The sequence below is a fragment of the Mastomys coucha genome, unplaced genomic scaffold (genome assembly GCF_008632895.1).
Source record: "Mastomys coucha isolate ucsf_1 unplaced genomic scaffold, UCSF_Mcou_1 pScaffold4, whole genome shotgun sequence".
NCBI classification, from domain to species: Eukaryota; Metazoa; Chordata; class Mammalia; order Rodentia; family Muridae; genus Mastomys; species Mastomys coucha.
Genome location: NW_022196910.1, coordinates 50,782,168 through 50,806,063, shown reverse-complemented (window position 1 = coordinate 50,806,063; position 23,896 = coordinate 50,782,168). Strand labels below are relative to the sequence as shown.

The following is a 23,896-nucleotide window of genomic DNA, read 5'->3' as shown; positions in this document are numbered from 1 at the left end:
CCAAAACTGTTTCTCAGAGTTGTCAGATTTAGAAAAGTATTGCCAGTATAATATAAACTCTGTCTCTAACAGAAACAATGGCTTATATTTTATGCCTTCAAAGAATATCCATACTTACAATCATTCATATCTCTAACCAGCCCAGTATTAAAAAGGAACATCTATTAGGTCCTGTTTTTTTACAGATGAACTAAAATGTTCAGCAGTAATAAATCTCACCCAAGGTCAATCAGACAAATCCTAAATCTTTCTATTTCAACTTTTTCTTCCCATTCAGCACTCACAATTTAAAATGAGCCTAGAGCAGTGATCCTAATGCTGAGAACCTTTAATCCAGTTCCTCATGCTGTGGTAACCCCCAGCCACAAAATTATTTCATTGGTATGTCATAAGTGTAACCTTGCTACTGTCATGAATTGTAATGTAAACACATGATAGACAGTACATCTGATGTTCAACTCTCAAAGGGGTAATGACCCACAGGTTGAGAGTCACTGTCCTAGAGCCTTTTACATTCATTGTGAATGTACACATATTGGAGAAGCTGACATATTCATTCATAAGCTATTATTAGGTAGGCAGTCATTTTAGTTGCCAATTCAGCTCTGTATCCTGCAGAGATCAGGACCAGGCATACAAGTAGATAACTTCTTATGACACAGACACTCACTACAGCATAAAAAAGCAGAAATACAGAAATATTTAAGAAATGAAATAAATATCTCCAGTGGTGTGACACTTTGAGATATACAAAAACTATGGGGCAGAGTGGTTTTATGATGTTTTTTTCTTTTAAATAGCACAATTACAAAACCAAGGCCAAAAATCTGGTGTGTCCAAAAAAGCATGTACTTGGATAGACCAACAATTGTTATTTTTTAAACACAGCACCTGTGACAGTCACATGGATAGAAGAAAATAAGGCCTGTACAGAAGAATTTTTTTCCTTGAAATATTTTATTTTTACTAAGTGAATTCCTGGAAATGAAGATAATGGATTCCATATGTTGTCTCCCACTTCCACACAGCTTGCTACACCTGTGTATTCTTGGGACATCTATAAAGGATGTTTAATGGCTGTGAAAGAGTGGCAACTGTCCAATCAGGCAGGATCACAGAAGTAACACCTGACAGGATCTAGGTCATTCATTTTTGGCAGGGATCGTACCACCCCCTAAAAGGGCTGAAAACTGGTTTGTTAGAGGTGACAAATTTGGTCCTCTTTTCCTGGAAGTTGCAGATATACCTGCAAAGCAGAAACAGCAAGGGGAGGAAGGCCAGCAGGGAGGGACTACCTAAATAAAGCTGCCTCAAAGCTTTCTCTGGACAGGTTCTCCTCTGGCAAACATATAAACAGTTGCAAACCTTGCTCTGATTAAACCAGAAGTAACAGGTTAGACCTAAAGCAAGTGAAGGAGTCTCTGGCTCTCTTTCATCTTTGCTGGGGGCTAAGGACTACTGTAAAGATGAAATAATTTAAAATAAATGATAGGATATATGCTGGCAGTGCCCATTCCATGGCTAGAAACAAATGTTGCAGAATTTTATCTCTGCACAGTAAGAAAGTAATTGTTTTATGATATCTTGTCATTTTGATTATATGATTATGCAGTAGAGGTGTGACTTCATTTGATAACTATAAACCAGTCAGTACAAGAAAAAAAATCTGTATTCTGTATTTTAAAACATCAAATTATTTCTCCACATGGGAGGCATGTTCAGTTTTCTTTTTGAAATCCTTGAATCATCCACTATAAATGAGCCCGAGAGAAGCAGGACCATGGATGAACATTCCTGTCCTGGGTTAAAGACAGCATGCAGATAGAGGCATACTAGATTAAAATTACTTCTATTTGCTTTAACTTTAAATATCTGGAATTCCTAATATTATATGCTCTTGACTAAAAAGAAAGAAAAAAACACTCTTCTAAAATAGAAGCAAGGCCCCAAGCACATATGCAGCAGAGAACTGCCTTGCCTGACCTCAGTGAGAGAGGATGCACCTAAGCCTGTAGAGACTTGAGGCGCTAGGGTGGGGAGAAACACTCTCAGAGGTAAAGGGGAGGGGCAATACTTGGAATGTAAAAAAATAAATTAATTAAGAAAACTAGTTCACTTCAATCTATGAACTATTTAAAAATCTCCAAGTGGCCATTAACTATTACTGTATTTATATGTATACGGTAAATATAAAGAAGGTAGAAATATCTTGTATAGGATTGTGGGATGGTGTGATCCTAAAAATGTAAATAAAGATTGAAGCATATTTCCTACACACACAAAAAAGGAAAATTATTTTAACTGTAATTTTCTGTTGTTTTAAAGTCCAGCATTTGAATTAATGATGGAATGCTTTAACCATCTACATTAAAACAAGAAAATTCAAGGTTGCATGATATCATCATTGTTCCATCAAACTCTTTTGTAACTTCTACTAGACATTTTGTCTTAGTTAGGGCTTTTATTGCTCTGATAACACACCAGTACCATAAAATTTCAGAAGGAAAAGATTATTTCTCTTTCACATCCACATCATAGTCCACCGTCAAAGAAAATCAAGGTAAGACCTCAAGTCAAGAACCCAGAGGCAGTAACTGATGCCTTGGAGAAAGGTTTCTTACTGGCTTGCTCTTCATGGCTTGCTCAGCCTGCTTCCTTAAGCCATCTGAGGTTTAACCACCTGTCCAAGGGTGTCTCCACCTACAGTGAATGAGATCCTTCTCCATCAACTGTTAATCAAGAATTTGCCCTACAGACATTACCTAAAAGCCAATTTTATAGAGATATCTTCTCAATTAAGATTCTCTCTTCTAAGATATGTCAAAGTTTGTATCAAGGTGACAAAAACCAACAAGTTTCTGACATCATTAGAAGACTCCATCTCACAGCAAACTCCCCCATCCTCTAGCTCTTGCTGACAAGAGATAGTCTGCTCCAGAGAAGAACAACAACAACAAAAAAACCTGTTTACTCAATGTTAAATGGCCAGCCAGCCCTGAAAACATACACTCAAGTAACATTATGCACACTGAATGGGTTATATTTAGCAATTAATGTGTATATACATGATACATAAATGCATGTAACAATAATTAACAAAAAAGCCATAAATTTGAAAGAGAGTAAGAAGGAATATATGGGACAGTTTGGAGGGAAAAAAGGAAAGAGAAAATGATAAATTTATATAGTAATCTTAGAAATAAAGAAAAATTTAAAGCCCTAACCAGTCCAGATATTCTGGAATATGGAAATCAAATTTTAACATAGTATATTCAAAAGGGACTATCTTATTGTGTTTATGTGTTAGATACTGATGGGAGATTTCAGGCTCTGAATGCCTTCTGCACCTTTGGAACTCAGCAACCTCCCTGAGAGGCCACCAGCAGGCCAGGAGATAGGGGCATTCATCTTTGGCCATGCTGGTAGCAGGATCCTGAACATAGTGGCAGCGATGTGGTATCTGGAGAGGAAGCTTCTTGTCAAGTCTAACTCTGAGTTCACAGATCTGTGAAAACAGCTCACACAAATGTTAAGAAATGGACCTAGGCTGTTTGTAAAACCAAGAATTCTAACGGAATACAAAGAAAGGAGAAAAACTCAAACTATACCCAGTTTAAGATCAGTAACAGGAATGAGAACATTGAAATGAGAAACTAATGTTAAGAATAAATGCTTTTCAGACAAAAGGAAGATGTTATGTGAAACAAATATTAGGGCACTGTTTGAAAATGTTACAAGAAAGCGTGGGACAAAAGGGGAGACACTGTTTAGAAGGTAAGACCTTCAGGTATAAGTAGAATGAGCACTAAAAACTGGGCATAACAACATGCTGCATAGAAACATTGCTAAGAGTATAGATCCCAAGCAATTTCTCTTCAGTGGATAGATTTATTAATCTGGTTGATTGTAAAATCATTTCATCATACATGAGTACACCAGAGTATTACACTATACACCCAAAGAACATGAGATTTTGGTTAACTACACCTCAATAGATCCAATTTATTTCAAATAATCAATTAATCAATTAATTTCAAATAATGAAAAAATAAAAGCCATATTTTAAAGGATAGAAATTTTTACTCATCTTTTACTCCGTACTTAGTGTAATTCAGCCCAAGAGATGAACTGTGACAGAGGATAGGATAAAGATTTGAGACTGAGCAGAGATGGTAAAAATTTTAAGACTCCTTGCCAAGATCATCAAGTACATATAAAACCTTAAAAGGAAATAGCTTAATCAAAAACACTATTGCTGTTGTTATTTTAAAAATTCAGAGGTTAGGCAAGGTCCCCGGTTGGAGGATGAAGCCACCCAGTCATCTACAAATTTTTAAACTAGAATTGCTCCTGTCTAAAGGAAACACAGAAACAAAGAGTGGAACAGAGACTGAAGGAAAGGCCACCCAGAGACTGCCCACCTGGGGATCCATCCCATATGCAGTCACCAAACTTAGACACTATTGCAGATGCCAAGAAGGGCTTGATGACAGTAGCCTGATATAGCTGTCTCCTGAGAGGCTCTGCCAGATCCTGACCAATACAGATGTGGATGCTTGTAGCCAATCATGGGACTGAGCACAAGGAACCTCAATGGAGAAGGACTGAAGGAGCTGAATGAGTTTGCAACCCCATAGGAAGAACAATAATATCAACCAATTAGACTGCACAGAGCTCCCAGGGACTAAACCACTAGCCAAAGAGTACACATGGAGAAACCCATGGCTCCAGCTGCATATGTAGCAAAGAATGGTTTTATCTGGCATCAGTGGGAGGGGAGGCCCTTGTTCCTGTGAAGGCTTGATGCCCCAGTATAGAGGAATGCCAGAGCGTTGAGGTGGGAGTAGGAGGGTGGGTGGGTGGGGAAATACCCTCATAGAAGCAGGGGGAGAGCTGATGGGATAGAGGGTTTGTAGAGGGGAAACTTGGAAAAGAGATAACATTTGAAATGTAAATAAATAAAAATCCAATAAAAATCATTTAAGTGAGGGACAATGATATCAATGTCTTGGACCTGATTTATGTGGATCAAAGGCATAGATTCATCAAAGGAATAGTAGGTTGGAAGCATCAGGTGCCGGGTAGGGCATGAGGGGTTGAAGACCACAGTGAGAGTTATCTGAGAAGCTAAAATCTCTAGTTACTCTCCAACATTTTATGTCACTGGGCTGATGCCTATCCAGGGAGAAGCTTGAAAGCTCATTTGTTTGTTCATAAGATAAAGGTAATTTGTTAATTAGAAGACACAAAACAAAGTAGACATCATACTGATAAAAAAGGGGAGGGGCTGAATAAACTACAGGAAGATGAATGTGAAGCATTTCAACTCAACTTTTGCTTGGCTTCTCAGATTGCGAACATTCTTGGCCAATATGATTCATTTATAAGAGACCTGGCCAGCTCCAAATAGAAAAGACAAAACATGCTAACAATGGTAGTTACCCAACAAAAACCTTTCTTCAGGCTTTGATATTGCATTTCAAATTTTGCAAGTTACACTGACCTGTTAACAAACCAACATTTATACTATCAGATATCAGAGGAAAGCTTGTACTGGAGTAAAGAAAAAAAAAAACCAGAAAATGTGATAATGAGCAAGAAGAAATATTCAAAAGAGAACATTCAAAAGCCATAATCATCACTTAAAACTTAAAAGTACAAAAAGAAATATGTAATTATGCATAGATTAAGACAGTAAAGGGGGTTAGATACCCATTTTTAGAGTACACAAAAAAAAGAAGGCTGTAAAGGAAGACAAAATGTAAGTAAGTCAGAAAATAAGTTCAGGAAGTCATACAGCCAAGCTACAGAAGTGCAAGTAGAAGAATAGGGGAGACGTTGATGGACCACCTGCCTCCATCTTAGGCTTGACAGCCATCTTGTAGTAAAGATAAGCTAGGTTTTTTCCTGTTCCTGACTGAATCTGTTTCTCAAGGATTGGGCTCTACCAAACAAGTATCCTTATCTACAAAAGGCTCTATGATGCCTGTTCCAGGAAACAGCAACCATGAGTTTGATTCCAAAGGTTCTTATAGTTACCTGTTGTTATGACTACTTTATAACCATCTTGAAATCATGTTTTTTTTTTTCAAATTATTGTAATGACTGTCTTGCAACCTTATCTTTGTTTCAAAGTTTGCTATGACTTCCTTGTTATGGCTACCTTGTTATGTCCCGTGTTTACAACCCCGCCACCTATGTTACCCACCACAAGCACCATTTAGAAACCCCTTATCTCTTAGCCATAAATGCCGATTTTTTCCTCATACCCAAAGCTGACTTCTAGAACCCTGCCCTGGGGGTTTGGGGAAAGTCAGCATACATGAATAATAAAAGCTTGCTTTCATTAATTGCTTGCTTTAATAAATTTGGCCATTATCATTTGGGTGGGTGATCTTTCTCCTCCAATTTTTGGGATTGACAATGTTCAATTAAATGATTCCATATATTTTCACCCACAGAAGAGCATGGGTTTCCCCATGAAGACCAAAGAAAGCAGTCCTGAGTACTTCCTGATTGTATGTTCACCAATAGACATACCAATTTAAGATGGTAGAACAGAGTAGAACACAGGAGAGAAGGAAAACAAAGTGTCATAACAAAAGTATAGGATCTCAACAAGCATAACTTCACAATTTCACAACAAAAACAAAAAATACAAATGCTGTCTTATATTGTATTTGTATATATACAATGCTGTATATATATGAAAATTATTCCTTCTTTATAATTCCTTACCTATCCAAACTATCACTTACCCACAAGGGTAACCCAAAGACATTGGTCTGAATAAATGGACCTCACATTTTTCCTTCTTAAGGATCATAAACACATAATACTTCATCAAAATGAAAGATAAAAGAACCTTTACTGGATACAGAATAAATTATCAGATACACAAGAGGAGAGAGGTATTTGCTGGATGGTGGGGAAGAGATCTCCAGATGAAGTATTGTCAGGTCAGAAAGGAACCCCAAAATGACAGTCCTTGGTCAAGTTCAAGCTGTACCATAGAAGGACTGCTGTTGGAGAGATAAAAGCTCACAGGAAGAACCCTGAAGAACCTGTGAAACAATGTTCTATCTGCCAGAAGAGCCCCTTCTCTTAGAGTATACCTGTGGCTAAGTAACAAAGCCTCTACATGTTGGCCTCTAGAGGCCTCCAGTCCTTATTCATATGTCCAGGATAGCCCCCTGGCCCTTCTCACTTCCTCCTCTAGCTAACCTCTCAGACTGCTCTATTTCATAGCTTTCCCTCCACTCAGCCACAGGTCCTCATTATAACCCCCTGTGAATTTTCTAGAGCCTTTTCTCTACCCTTGGACTTGAGCCAATCTGCTCTTTTTCCTCTCTCCTCTGGATTTATCAAGATACCTTTGGTTATGGGTACAATAAAACCTTCCCTATAATCATGGGATGGTCATTTCAGTGGTTTCTTTACTCTGCCCCCCTTACACTTATATAGATCATCTAGAAAAAAAATAATTCAGATTAAGCAGGTGACTCAACAAACAGATTCACTGGAGACCTGTTTTCACTAGAATGCCTGATACCCTAGGTGAACCTTGGATGGATTCCCGATGGATGAACTGTTCTCTTGGCAAACAAGGCAATGGCATTTTGTTTTTTCTCCTTCAATCTCTCCATAAGAGCTGCTCCCTGACTCAGCTCAGAGCATGGACTTCAGGTCCCTAATAGCTGTTTTCTCCAGGCTTAAGAGCTGGAGTGGGTCCAAATGAGCATGCATTTCTTTCTGAGCACAGTCCTGCTGGGCTTCCAGCTGGGCCATTGCTGGGTACACTTGCTGATGTGGCTCACTTCTGCTTCACACAAGCTCATCTACTCACATTCCCCAAAGTCTTAGAAACTTCAGGGGGAAAATGGAGCAAAAGGAGCGAGAGAGAAGAAATAAATAAGTATTCTAAAGTAATAGTTTAGAAATGTATCCTTATCTAATACATATGCCTGTTATTTGCTCTAATTCATGCAACAAAGTTAAGACATTTAGTTAGTTATTATTACTAGAAGAAAAAGGGTCTTGAATTAAATGTTGGTTTTGTTTGTTTTTAATATCTGGATCATGTGCTCTGTTAGAGGCTGTAGAACTATCCAAAGGAAACTTACAAAGAATACAGGTTAAAGTTAAGCTACAACAAATACCTAATTAATAATAAGAGAATTAACTATATATATGAAAACTAAAACATGAAGAAACATCTCCACAAAGGAAGATTAAAAACAAGAAAGGGGTTACTAGACACAGAGAACAACAACTACAATAATAAAAACATTGATTACCCAAGCACTTAGCAAATATTTCTAAAAACAAAAAAAGAAGAAAAGATTAAAGTATTAGTTAAAAAAAATCAAATCAAAACTTTCTTAGAAAACCAAACCTTAAGATTCAGTCACTAATTAAAAGAGATGAAATCTAAATAGATGTTGCAACATATAAAAATAATAAAGAAACTATATTAAAAGTATTTATAATGCCCAATCCTGTCTTCATACAAAGAAAGGGTTGGGGATCATTCATACCTACCAAAGGCCAAGCCAGCAATGGGCTCTGGGAGCCTTTGAGGTTGGGACCCCTGACCATATGCTAATAGTCTAAGTATGTAAAACTTGAAAGACAAAGTGTTAATCACTCATGAAGCATTCTCATAAACCACAGAAGATAATATCACAATATGAAAATCAACTGATAACGGCATGAAAAAGAAGTCAATAAAGTATAATTGCATATAAATTAGTAAAGTATCCTTTAATAATAATTGCAAACTAAAAGGAGATGAAATTGGCAAAGATTTCATAGGATAATAGATCTCAGTGTTGATAAATGAAGGAACTTGATTTCCCTGCTGATAGAAAGGTTAAGGTTTGTGACCTTCTAACTTGGATCAAGAGGCATTTGCTGAAACATGCATAAATGCTAATTAATGAATGCTTCATGAGTAGGCATCATTTTTATCTCACCAATGCCTCTCTGATTATTTTCAAATACCCTCAAATAAACACAAAGTTGCTTTGCAATTATTGTATCATTGTCCAAACACAATAACACATCACAATTCAAATCAGTTGCTCTAGTCATTCCCTCACTACAAATACAGTTAAGGAAATTCAAACAAATTGTAGATGTAAGTGTTCCCCCAACATTATTACTATTTAGCAAAACTTAAAATATTTCAGAGAATTATTCAAGGTCATTAGACAAATATTTTAAAGGTGACAGAGGAAATCATAGCATAAGTAAGAAAGGGAGTTAGAAATAGATATTTATAGCAGAATTACAGGTGATTAAAAATTCTTTATTTTTTTCTCCACAGATCACAATATTTTATAGTCTGTCAAATAAACTTTATTTTGAATAACATCAAAAAGTCTCTCCTAGATATGCCTGCATAAATAAGACTTGAACAGTGGTGTCATCAATAGACATCATGCTAATGCAGAAGAGGGAACTCCCACTGGGTCCTACCCACAGACAAAGAACTACAGGCAGCTACTGATTGCTAAGCAAGAGAGAGTTACCCTCTCCCAGGAAAGAGCTTCTAGTAAATTTACCCAATATAAAGTGGTCAGCATAAAATATATAAACCCAAACAAGAATGGCCTCATCAGGTTGCGTTTGTACACACACACACCCCACCTACTGCTGCTGCTGCTGCTACTACTACTACTACTAATAATAATAATAATAATAATTATTATTATTAATAATAATAATAATAGAAAAGGAAGCTATCAATTTGAGAGCTAGGTGAGGAGACCCTTGGGAGTAGCTGGGGGAGAGGAGAAAATGAAGGAATGATAAAATTTTAATTTGAAGTGTATATATAAAAAAGAATTATATCAAATCTGAAAAGAATATAAACTAAAAATTATGCAAGGAATATGATCAAATATTAAAGCTGTAAGTTCTCAAACAAATCAAGGGCAGAGAGCTACCTAGTGTAACAAGGCTCCATGCTCAATCTCCAGTGTTGAAACAAAACTGAACTAGCAAAGGAACTGAAAAATCAAAATAATAGAAAAAAGAAATAATTCTAAAACTGACTTTACCCATTCATTAGTACTCAAAAGCATTAATTATATAAATTAACCACTATCTGTAGACCTCATTTAATGGATTATTTTAATTAGTGACCTATATTTTTCAGAGGTTTTATATACCTTTATGATGGGGAGGGGGCTGAAAATAGTTATAGGGAGTATTTACAAATATTTCCCTGGCAGAGATTTTTCATTTTCTTTTCAAACATTTACTCTTCTGTATTATTTCTGTATGGAAAAGAGCTAGAAACTTTGATAGTAGATTTCCCACAATTCTTTGCTAGCTGGTTTCAGTTAGATTCAGCCCTTGAAAACACAGTATCTCTAAAATCATGTATCTGTCTCTCAAAAGCCAGTGCAAAGAACACAGTTTTATAACAGTTGCTGATTGTGTTAAATCTATCATGAAATACAGCCACACCCCAGTTCTGTTAGGCTGGGCTCAGCCAATGCCTGACTGACAGATGTATTGTAGGCTGCCCCTGATGGGATTTTAAAACTGCACATGTCTTTGCTAAGGGACTCTAGTTGGCATGGACTGGACGAGACTGTGCTGAAATTTGAGAGTCTTTTCCCTAGGATCTCCCCTTTATCTTTCTTTTACAGAAGAAAGATTGCCCCACTGTGGTCTGCATACACCACTCCTACACCTTGTACCCTGTAAAGGTTTTTCTTCATGTTTATCCATTGTACTTTTATTCTGTCTTGGAAACTGAAAGAATAATGAAAGGACCTATTTCTCTTCATGTGTGTAGATTCTTAAGTACTAGGATGACAAAGCCTGCCTGCCGAGGGGTGTGACCATGAGAGAGGGGGGAACTGTTGTATTTGTCCTAACTACCTCGAATCCTTCTTAGAAAGTTCATACGATGGGATCCTATATGCTAACAGAAGTGAATCTTAAAAGAAAATGTTTTAGGCATTTGTTCTACTGTGTAAATATTTGTAGTAGGATTGTGTTTGTGCAAAATTTTAAAAACAAACACAACAGTATTCAATTGTTATGGACTCCCCTCTGGGAGGAATTTTAATCAGCAAGATGTGTAAGGGGCTTTGAGGGGCCTCTATTGACTATTTCTTCTTCTTGCTGCTAACTGCATATTTGTCTGTCTCATGTTTACATTTTAGTATGTACATGTGTGTTTGTGCCTTAATACATAAGCATGAGATGTCTTAAGAATAATTTTAAATTTGTGGATACATAATTCCATAGAGTTGCAAAATTGCAATTCTTTTTTTCCATTATTTATTTATTTATTTATTTATTTATTTATTTATTTATTTTTCAAATGTTATTCCCTTTCCAGAGTTCCCTTCTGTAAACCCTCTATCCCTTCCCTCCTTATCCTGCTTCTATGAGGGAGCTTCTCCACCCACCCATCCACTCCTGCCACACCGCCCTGGCATTCCCCTATTAGGACATCAAGCTTTCACAGGACCCAGAGCCTCCCCTCTCATTGATGCCAGATATGTTCCCTTCAGCTCCTTCAGTCCTTCCCCTAACTCCTCCATTGGGGTCCCTGTGCTCAGTCCGATGGTTGGCTGTGAGCCTCTGCATTTGTATTGGTCCTGATCTGGCAGAGCCTTTCTAGATACAGCAGAATATGTGGTATGTTTACACAAAATTGCAATTCTATAGTGTTTAAAGGACAACTGAGAAAGCAAAAAAAAAAAAAAAAAAAAAAAAAAAAAAGCGGCTAAATATATAAACAGATAAACACTGTATACTCTCAAGTACATGTAAGATTGTTGCCTAATTAAACCACATGAAGATATGCCCAAATATTATTCACATAAATGTTGCCTAAAAAGTTATGTGTTTCTCAACCTCCCTTCCTGGTATACTTCCATAGTTTCTCAAAGATACATAGTGATTGAAAATTTAATAACATATTTTAAACTGTCTATAAGACACTAATCCACAGTCAATCCACACACTGCTTATGTTTCTTTCTCTCAAAGCATAATCCAATTGTTTTCATCATCAAGATCCTTCAGACTCTATGAGATACAGATTGTCTTGCACCACAAACTGGCTCAAGACAAGCTGGAAGCACCTTAACCAGACTGGATGGAACTGTGTCCATCCTCAGAAAACTGTCATTTCGAGTGTGTCCTCAAAGCATCTTCCCTAAGAGTCGCATGCAGACTGACTGCGTCTACCTCTCCCGTGACCCTGTGAGCCAGCTAAGACTGTCAGCTCGTGGAGTCTTCTGCTGTTGTTTCTGTTGTGCCATAAAAGCCCCTCAACTGCATGGATTCTGGGTCCCTCTCCCACTCAGGTCCAACATCAAGTTTTCTACTCTTTAAAAAATATTTTTCTCTCCCAATATTTTCTCTCCCAATATTTTTCATCCATTTATAGTCTGTGTGGTCTAATCATCCCCAAATCTTATCTTTAAAGCATTTAAATACCATTTGTAATTAAATATTTATCTGTGTGTCTATGTGACATACATACATACGTACAACTATGTGACATACAACATCAGGGTTTTTCTGCCTGGATACACTATAAGTTCTACTAAGGCATAGATTTTGTTCATTTGGCTCAATTATGTATCAGTGGAACTTGGCCTAGAGCCTGACATTTAACAGGCACATAATGTATGTCTACTGAACTGTTGTTTGAGTTGATGAAAGAAGTATTAAATAGACCAAAAGGTACTGTAAGACCTACACTCAGATTTTCTAAGATTGCTATCTTACCTACAAAATCAAAATCTTTATTTTTAACTAAATTTTCTTAGGGAAAAAAGAATTTCACTAAGAAATCTAACCCAGATTATTAATTATATTGAGTTACATGAGAATAGCATGTATTTACCTTTATCAATCAAACTAACTTACTTTTAGGATTTTTTTTTTCTCCTCTGTATCATTCTCAGTCTTCAGGGAGATTTTTTTTAAAAAAAGATGTTTGTCCAACCCAAATACTTAGTGATGATTTGTTCTTTTTAGATTTATTTGGAATGTTTTTGGTAGACAAAGAAAAGACAAGAAATATATTAGGTTTCTAAGATTAATGGCTGTATTTTTCTTTGGGGAACTTGGAGACCTCAACTAAACTGTTTCCTCTCTGATCCCCAATATCTGAAGCTGTACCTAATGTAATTGCTTCCAAGGGGGAAATACTGCTTATATTTTCTGACCAGCTGTCACAGTGTTCTTGGCTAATCTCCCCTGATATGCCCAGCTCAATATAATTGTAGGAATTCAGGGCAGATTCTTTCTGAGACAGTGTGAGCGGTAAACTTATTTGTCTCTCTGTGAGGTACTATTAATTCCCAGAGCACAAAAGTTTGTTAAGAAGATGACAACAATTTCTGGTTGTTAGATATCTGTTTCCTAGGATACAGCTGCTGTGGGTTACTGGAGTGTCCCTGTGTCATAGCAAGCAAAGAGAGTGACACAATTCTCCACTTGGCTGCTCCTGAGAGCAGGATCTATTGTATTAGTATACTGCCTCTGCTATGTACCAAGTTTATTATTTCATATTGCACATCTGTCTATTCTGAAATGTCTATTCACAATTCTCTTCCTTACAATCTGTTGTATGCACACTTTCCTCTTCAATATTTTCCTTGTCTCTAAAAATGCTTAGAAGCATTCATAGGTGTAGCTATTTTGCCTGGAATATTCTTTTCTCTTGATATCTCCCTGCTAAAAATGTGAACTTATGCCCAAAGGCCTTATTTAAACATATAATTCCTCCTCGGTACTTTTTCTATGCTTCTTTCTTCCTTTATACTGTCTCCACAGCATTTATACCATAAAACACAGCATTTTATTTCTTTCTCTTTTTATCTATTTTCCTACTTCAGAGATAAAAGCTCCATAAGACAAAAATTTTTATCTCTTTTATGTACCACTATATTCTCTGTCTTGATGCAGGTACTCAAAAAATATTGAGTAAACAAACAAGTTTTCCATTACAGGTATCCAATATAAAATATTTCCACAACATGACAATAGAGTCAATGAGTCCAAGATTACTTATTCCCACACAGGAGGTGGTTTTTATTGGAAGAAACAGGAAGTCCTGCTAAACAAGAAATATTAATTACTACTAGATCAGCCTAGGCTCTTTATAGCTATAAATCAGCAAAAAGGAGAGTTGAGTATCAATGGGGTAGATGATAGGGGCAGCAATGGCTCTGGAAAATGAAAGGAATGTTTAGGATGCCCACTGGGGGCTCTTCTTGGCACTGGGAATTTCAGAATTCTCAGGGAAACATCAAGCTAATATCCCAGACAAGAATAAGTGCTGTGGAAGGAACTCGTATCGTCTGTAATGCCTAAGAACCACAACATGGCCAGCATGGTAAGATATACCCAAGGTGAAATGGTGGCACTTATATTTCAGGGGTAAAAGCCTAATTGAACACGAGGCTCATTCAATAGGAGGGAAGTTATGCCTGGCACTGGCCTAGTGTATAACTTAGGCAGCTACCTAGGGGTGGTGATGTCATGGACTCATTGCTACATTCCTAAGCTGGCACAATTATCAATTACATCCTAAATACTATCCTTATATCCACAGATATGTAAAGCCCTTGCCCCTGCTCAAAGAAGCCCCTCTATGCAGCACATCACAGAAATCTACAACTGCCAAAAATGTAGACAACAATGACTCTGGGGTCCCCATCACCAGTATGTTCATCTATAACACAAGACCTTCATTTCAGCCTCAGTGATCAAGATGGAAGAAGGGGACAGAAGGATTCTAAAAACCAGAGGACCTGTGTGTTTCCAGTAAGAAGTATCTTTAAGACATGACAGGGAAGCTGCAGCCATGAAATTTCAGTAATATGGCTGCCTTAACAGGACATGCAAGATGAGAACACAAGCTCTCATGCAATTAGGAATGGGAAAACTTTCACAAGGATGCAGCACCATTAGATCAAGGACTATGGACAATCAATGGCTGCTGAAAAGCAAGATCAGTCTCCCCAACAAGACCCTTGATAGGCTATCCATCTCCAGTGGGCATCTGTAAACACATATACACAGAAGCAACACTAAACGACTCAGTAGTATGTATGGTGTGTGTGTGTGCGTGCGTGTGTTTGTGTGTGTACATGTGTGTATGTGTGTGTATAAGTCTGCATGAATACATGTGTGTGAGTGTGTGTGCATGTACATCATTATATGTATATATGTGATTATGTGCATGTGCATGTAAATATGTGTATGTGAGTGTATATGAGAGTGCGTATGCATGTGAGTGTTTTATGTGGATGTCTGTGTGTGTTTGCTGGTGCATTGCATGGCTGTGTATGCATGAGTGTGTGTGTGTGAGTGTATGTATATGCATATATGTATGTATATGTGCATAAGTATGTGAATCTGTGTGCATGATTATGTGAATCGGCATCTGAGTCTGTGAATGTGTGTGTGTGTGTGTGTGTGTGTGTAGAAAAATAACAATAATTAAAGAAGAGGTTGCAGATTTTGGAGGAAGTTTTGGGGCATGGGAGAATTTGGAAGAGGGGAAAAAAAGAGTGGAGATGATGTAAATACAGTATTAATGATAAATCCTTGAAAAACCTAAAAATTTTAAATAAAAAAGTTCCCAAACTTTAAATATAATTGAAGTTTTTATATAGTAAGACCCTCTTTATGAAGAGGACTAAATGACTAACTTACCTCAGAAAATAATAGAAAACTATATAAAATGGAAAACAGAAAGTAAGAATGAGAACATACAGGCATTAAAGTCCAAGAAAACACTCAGGCAAAGCAGCATTTTCGAGGCATACAATAAATGAAACTAAAGCACACTGGTGGACTAAAATATAACTGAGAAGAATGAGGACACAAGGAATAATGTTGTTTTAAATCTGAATAAACAAAAAGTGTAGAAGGGAAAGAACTGAAAAGTCGAAATGTAATATAAACATTGAGCTGCAGAGAAAGAGTGTGAGAATGCTGTCATGCACATAACACCTGGCTGTAATTCAATCTTAGTGGTAGTAGAGATAACATCTATTATGTGTTCATAAGCAACATTAATCCATAAACTCAAGAAGCCAGCCAAACAGATACCAGTAGTGAAGAACTTCATCACTGGATATGTCATGACTATATAGAGAAAGACTGCCATATATGAATCCCATTTGCAATATTTACTAATTAGATTCTGACCTTTAAAAAGTAGTTATGCACTAGTACCCATCTCACCAACTGTAACCAAATAAGCTGGTATCTGGTATGTCCCTTAGCCCTCCTGGATTTCTAACATGTATTTTTATTATTTTTGAGTATTCACCAAGGTGTTATTAACTAGAGATGTGTTTCTTGTTGTCTTATGAAAAATAGTAATTCAATCAATCTGACTTGCCTGAAGTCTTCCATATATGAAGAGGAGAAATACAAAAGTATTGCATGATGTAGAGGAATTTCAGTTCAGAAACATGGCTGCTTTGACCACATGTAAAGACCTTCTAGGTCTGTGTGATCCAACTGAAAGGGAGACATGCTCTTAGCACACACCTTTACAGTAAACTGAGTCTGTAGAACAAAGGAGCTAAGGTTGTTCAATGTCCCAGTATAAGGGAATGCCAGGGTGGGAAGACAGGAGTAGGTGAAGCACTCTCATAGAGGCAGAGGGAGGGGAAGAAGAGTTCTGAAGGGGAGACCTGGAAAGGGGAAAACATTTGAACCAGAACAGCTGAGTTGAACCAGCCATCCAGAGTTCAGAAAGAGCTAGAAAGGGTAAGCTTATTCAGCAGTAAGTCTCAGAGAGGGCAATTATATCTGGCGAATAAAAGTTACTTTTACAGCATGAAATGAACAACAAAGGCAAATTGGTCCTTTGAAAACTAACAAATTGACCAAACTCTGAAGTAAGAAATATTCCAGATCGAAGAAGAACCAGAGAGTGGGGAACAGAAAGATACAAAACAAATACTCAGAGCAGCAGTATCGGGCTTTGGGTTGGGAAACCATACAGCATTCTATGGCCAAGTTGAACCCAGGCATGTTATAGGAGCCAGCATTTTTCTCCCAGGAATGTTTCCTCCAGAGAAACTTGCACATGCGCACTGAAAGAAATGTACAGTACCACTCCTAGGACCATTGTTCAGAACAGGAAGAAAGTGGAATGTCAAACATCCATGCACGAGAGAATGAGTATGTTCGTAGTAACTTCACACAACGTAGATCAACTGGAGAAAATCAATGTGGTATACCTTATACCTTCCTAGCACTATTGGGGAAAGTAGCAAAATTGTGATTAAATACTTATCATCTACACAAATTCAAGAACTACCCAAGCTAAGCCTTTAAAAATGTGCAACCATGCTTCCATGAAGAGGTTATTGTTATTAGATATATAGGGGTTCTAAATGGAATGTTTAGAACAATGACTATGCTAGTAGGAATGGAATGAAGTCAGTATGCAAACAAAACAGATTCAAGAGCATTAGAAATTGTATACTTCCAACTCACTACTGAGCACATGAATATGTGCTATAACATTGATATTTATATTGCCCTTGTAGTTTTATATATGAAATAACCATACAAAAAGAATAAGTGAAGAAAAGGAAGGAGAAGAAATATAGGGTGATAGAGGAAGAGAGAAATCCCTCATGAAGTCTTTATGCAAATTATGGCAAGGTAGACATGAGACAGGAAACAACCTAGGCTCTCTTCTGTACAATGCACTTGGCAGTTTATGTTTCTTATACAATGCAACGATTTGTTTCCTTATATGATGCAGTGATTTATACTGAGACTGGAGAGACGGCTCAGCAGTTTAAAGTGCTTGCTGCTCTTCCAGAGGATCTGAATTCATTCTCTGCACCCAGCTTAGGCAGCTTTCAACCACTTGTAACTCTAGTTATGGCATAGAACTAGAACAGAGGCTTTTTCTAGAATAAATAGGCACACCTGTTCTCACAGATACACATATATACACATAATTTAAAGAAATACAAATGTTTAAATATTTTTTATTTTTATAAATAAGTAAAAATGTAAAATATATTGTTAGCAAGTATTAAGGAAACATAGTTTTGGAGTTAACAGAATACATAGCATGACTTAAGAATTCTTAAATGTAGCTCTAACAGTGGCATGCAATTAAACTGTGGAAATTCTTTATGGATGAATGAATGATTCTCTTCTAGACACTATCCCCTGGTTTGGCAACGAAAGCATGTCTATCAGGAACACTGCTGGTGCTGTTATGTCACCCATCATTCCTTGCATTCCTCTCTGCTTCTCTCACTTCTACAGGCTAGAAATGGGCCCTGGAAAGCTTGGATGGAGCAAGATTTGTTGAGCTCCAGGTGTGGCCTTTCTCAGACAGTTTACACCTCTTGGAAACAAGTGCTTAATACACTTTTGATGTTAGACACCAGGTTCACTGTTGCCTTGAAGCAGAGGTGATATATTGCCACAAAAATTTTTCAATTTTGTGTAGATAGCACTGTGATGGTTAGTGTCAACTGTTAACTTGACAAGCGAATCATCTGGGATGTGGTTACAAGAGATTATCTTCCATTACTTGAATCAGAGAGACCCATCACAATTGTCGGGAGAACCATCGTAGGGACAGGAGATCCTACATTGCATGAGTTGCTCTGTTTCTGATTATAGCTGAAATGTGACCAGCTCCCTCCTTCTCCTGAAACTGACTTCCCTGCGACAATCAATCTTAACCTGGAACTGTGTTTAAGATCCTCTTGTCAGACTATCTTATCACAGTGACAGGGAAAGAAACTAAGATAAAAATTATTAAAGAGCATTAAAAGTTTGACAGATCCATAAGCTACATTAAAGACAAAGAAAGAAATATTCATTTGCAAACACACACACCTCAATAGGTAAAAACAAGGATTACAAAATAGAAAAAAGTCTCTATGAAATTCTCCAACTTATAAATTATCATTTATTGGTTTTGAATGCAAGGGGTAGTCTGTTATACAGACCTCAATTCTCAGAATACTTCTTTGTTATCTGTGTTAATGAGCCATGTGATGCTAATTAAATGCACATGTCTAAATAATTTAAGTGTTAGAGAATTCAAAACCCTCTTAATTCCTTCCTTGCCCAAAACAGAATAAGAAAGGAAATTGCTAGCCTTTATGGTGGACAGAGAATTGAATAGCAAAACCATATTTCAAAGAAAAATCTAAATTGACTTCTCAGGTTATGGATACTTGATTGTGGTAGACATAATGCAGAAATAGCCCCATTTCAACTCATTTGGAAAAGGTAGACATTCATTATGCTGAGTCTAATGGCTAGAAAGGAGAAAGGGGAGTAATTCTGAGCTGACAGCACATACATATGGACAAATATTCTTACACTTTTCTGTTGTAGAACAGAACTTACTGAGTATTATGGTAGAAGTGTCCAAATGATGGGCAGAGAGGCATGCTGCCAGAAAAGAGATGGTCTACCAAAAAATCTAAGAAAAAAAACTTTACATATACAGTGTACATGATTAAGACATACATATGAAAACTGTTTTCTTTATGAAGATAAGGGAAGTCTGAAATTCATCTTTATTACACACCAACTCCACATTCTAACATCACTGCTTTAAAATAGAGGGAAGACAGTTAGAATTGTGCATTCATTGGACAATATTTACAGAATTGGCAATAATCCGGAAAACACCATGTTTCTCCTCTCAAGGTCATCTTGAAGACAGCTCTCTTTATTTTTACTTAAAGAAAATTGCTAAGGGGAACCCATACCTAATAAAATTGAACAGACCAGTGAAGACAGAATATGACAATCTGTTTAAAGGAGCTGTCTCACACAGATGGCAAAGAAAGCAAGGAACTTACCTTTATGATGGTTGGCGCTGGAAACAGCTTTCCCCCACAAGGTCACAATAAAAATAATTATCAGAAGCTTTCCTTGTGTTGCTTTCTGTAAGTATCTCTTATTCATCCTGCAATAGAAAAGTGATACAAATAAGGCTGCTATGAACATAGTGGAGCATGTGTCCTTATTACATGTTAGAACATCTTCTGGATGCCCAGGAGTGGTATAGCTGGGTCCTCTGGTAGTACTATGTCCAATTTCCGGAGGAACCGCCAAACTGATTTCCAGACTAACTAGTACCCTCAGAGTTCCCAGGACTAAAACTCCAACCAAAGAGTACACATGGTGGGACTCATGGCTCCAGCAGCATGTGTATAGCAGAGGATGGCCAAGCCAGTCATCACTGGGAGGAGAGGACCTTGGCCCAGTGAATATTCTATGCCCCAGTGTAGGGGAATGCCAGGGCCAGTAAGCAGGTGGGGGGGGGGATGGTGAGCAGGGGAGGGAACAGGGGATTGTTTTAGGTTTTTTTTTCCTTATTTTATTTTATTTTTTGGAGAGGAACCTGGGAAAGGAGAAAATAAGAAAATATCTAATAAAAAGAAAAAAAAAGAAAAAGAAAAGCGATACAAGACGTAAGAACATAGAATCATTGCACTTCTTCCTGACACTGACATTTTGACATATGCAATCCCAGAACACTGAATTTCTCACGCTGAAAGTTGTATTTATATAAATTATGTTGCTATGCTCACTGTCATTGATGCTGGTGACTGTGTGTTCTTAGTGTTGTTGTGTGACACAGGATCTTACTGTGTAGCCTGGGTTGGTTTTGAACTCATAAGCTTCCTATCTCAGATTCCCAAATAAGAGTGAGCAGTACAGGTTTGAAGTGCCACTCTCAACTTATACATACTGTAAACAAGCAATAGTTTTCCAAATGAAGCATGTTATATGACTCAAGAATCAAGAAACATCTTGCTTTTGTAAGTTTTTATCAACTTAAAATAACTCAGAAATATTGTCAATTCCTTCTTTATGTAAACATAATAATTTATTAAGAAAACTTAAGACAAAGACATATGAGTGGCATTGTTTATTTTCCCACATCTCAAGAGTCTTTCTTCAATGCCAGAGTTGCATACATGTTCTCCAGCATGTGCATGCCCATATACGTGCACACAAGAAAATAATGAATAAGTAAATGCATGCTAATTGCTTAGATGAATCCTGCTTAAATAAAGTAACTTCAAACATCATTTGAGGTTGGATTTTGAAAGTCATTCAGTGACAGACTGGACATTGTTGAATTCAAATTATTGTACTTCAGGCAAAGTAGGGAAAAGATGAAAAATAAGAATTTTTTAAAAGTTAACATTTTCAAACTGAACCCATACTATTAAAAAAAAAAGAAAAGATAACTACTTCTTTATACTCTTGCACCAAAAATTTAGCATCTACTTTCCAAGCACCTTATACATTATTCTCTTGTACATCAGAAAAAAAAAGTCTACCCTCATTTTGTAGCTGACATAATTTGGAAATTTTCTTAAGGTCACATTTAATGATAGTGTAAAAATTCAAACCTATAATGACATAATTCTAAAATCCTTATTTAAGCTACTGAAATGGTAAGGCAAAAGCAAAACTAAGGAAAGTAGATTCCATGTAGATGTACTTTCAAGGACAAAATACACATCAGTCCCAGTACCATTCAAATTTAGATCCGATATTGAAGTCAACTTTGCTAAGTCTACAGATTTCTATCTACTTTCCAACAGCTTTCCGAGTTCCTGCCAGTGGTGCCCGATTCTTCTTCCCCTTGAGTTCACTAAATTATTCTTTCCTCATAGGTTTACTGACAAAACAACCTTCAATCTGTCTTCAAATCCATGACTAGGGTACCAAACAAATTTGGACATACATTCAGAACATTCTTTTAGACGAAACAATGTAGGAAAAAAATAGCTTGATTTAGGATATATTTTAATATGGATGTAATAATATTTCCTAGCTTGGAAGATTATATACATTATATGCTGGAAATGGAGGTTTGAAGGATTAAAAACATTGATGCCCAAATCTCAGGGTTTGAATCCATGCTCTCTGGGTTCCTGATTATGGCTGTAATAGTTAATATTCCAGAATAGCCTAGGACACAAGCTTTTGTTATGACTAAGGAGGTTTATCTGGATTAGATTGAGGTGCCAAGATTTAGATGACATCTTAACTTTGGATGACAACATTTAATCAGCTGGGATCTTAGATGTAAAAAAGTCATCTGAACAAGAGAATTTATCACCGTTTCCAGGTCCTGCTGCCTGACTTCCCTGCCGTCATGGGCTATGCTCCTGAACTATGAGTCAAAATAAACTCTTCCTTCCTACAGTTTGCTTTTGATACATTTATGTCACAACAACAAGACAAATAAATAATATTGATTAACTTTGGTTATGTTGAATCAGTAGCTTTAGTTTCTCCTATAACTGATGGGGTAAACTGCTTAAGGTTCTTCTTCTGTAAAATGGTATGTTTCTATAAAATATGTGGCTCACCATGTCAGATGTCAAAGTTCATGTACAAAGGGAGAAATATTTGAATATTTAAATTTGTCACTGGGTCTAAAATCAAGTTTCTTGTTTATTGGTTTTGAATAAATTACTTAATAACTATATTTTTATTGGCAGTAAGGTAAGGCTTTTAATAATACTCATCATAATTATAATAATTGGTAGAAGACTAAATGAAAGAGTCCATCTAATATTTGAAACCCCACAACAGATATTAAATGTTCAGTAAATATTAACAAGTACTTACTGTCTAGTAACTGGCATTTCCCTAACTGTGATTCCCAAAGCACTGGTTCCACACTATGCTAGTACAGTAGTAGTAAAAGACAAATTGGATAAACATAGTTGTAAAATTCTGGATTCAACAAATTTAAGAAATTTATTTTTGAATAAAGTTTTTAATAGGCATTCGATGAAACAAGCCTCCACTGAGGCACTTTTCAGAACTATATTTTTTACAGAGGAGTAGAGTAGAAGAGGCTACTAGTATCCTCGAAAAATAGTTACATGAAATCCTCTGCTGTAATAATGATCAAGCCTAATACTCTCTCAGTAAACAAACTTTTCAATTTTAATCTTTAATTGTATTACTTTTGTTTCATTCAGCTCTCTTGGTTTTAATTAAAATCTTCCTCTTGGTTTTGTTTTGTTTCATTGTTTGATTACTTTGCCTCCCCTTCTGCATCCAATCCCACAACTTCATGGCTCTGTTCCTCATGGAACAAAATAAAGAGCCAAATTCATCCAACAGAAGAGTTGCTTAGCCTAACTCTTGGTAATTGCTTTGCCAATACACATGGCCTCTGCTACAAGTTCAGCACCCTATCCTTCCCTACACATTGTACACCCATCAAATGAAATAGCAGAAGAGACAACTGGTAACCAGACATGGAAAAAGAAACACCCACAAGGTCACCGAGCTGTCAGAGCAAAGTGAGAAAGGAGAATGCAGGTCAACATTTGGAAGTCTGTAACAGTTCTGTTGTCTTTTTCTCAGACTGTCAATATTTCTGTCCAGTCAATCAACCATATCCTCTTTATATCTCTAACATTACATGCCTAACCTATGTGACTGTCATAGAACAAGTCAAACCACCAAAATATCTCACTGGCCACAATATGTTAGCCATATTCGCCCCACACACACACATACACACACAGACACACACATAGACACATACTTGAGCATGTCTTTGATCTTCCCAGCTTTCCTGCCATAAAGCGACCCCTGCACATATGTGTTTAAAGTATGTATCTGACCTTTCCCAGATATGCTTGCAATATTCAGTGTTTGATTAAGTATCATCAACCATATATAATCCAATTTCTATGTCTTAGGAAACAAGTAGCTGTGATGAGAACCCTTGTCTAATATTCTTGGTTCAGGGAAAAAAGAAAAAAGCCATAGTCCCTATCAGTATTTTTTATTTCTGATCTTAAGCTCTTTCTCTCTCTCTCTCTCTCTCTCTCTCTCTCTCTCTCTCT

At 36.8% G+C, this 23,896-nt stretch overlaps 1 protein-coding gene across 7 annotated transcripts in view; it reads right to left on the bottom strand.

The window, feature by feature from the left end:
• The window catches only part of Tafa2 (TAFA chemokine like family member 2), a 472,572-nt gene that overhangs the window by 128,934 nt on the left and 319,742 nt on the right, over positions 1-23,896 (bottom strand). For all 7 annotated transcript variants that reach the window (XM_031350385.1, XM_031350386.1, XM_031350384.1 and 4 more), the window contains exon 2: positions 19,862-19,968. In XM_031350385.1, coding sequence (XP_031206245.1) covers positions 19,862-19,967 — 106 coding nt within the window. In that variant the 5' untranslated portion in view covers position 19,968. The remainder of the gene's footprint in view (positions 1-19,861; positions 19,969-23,896) is intronic.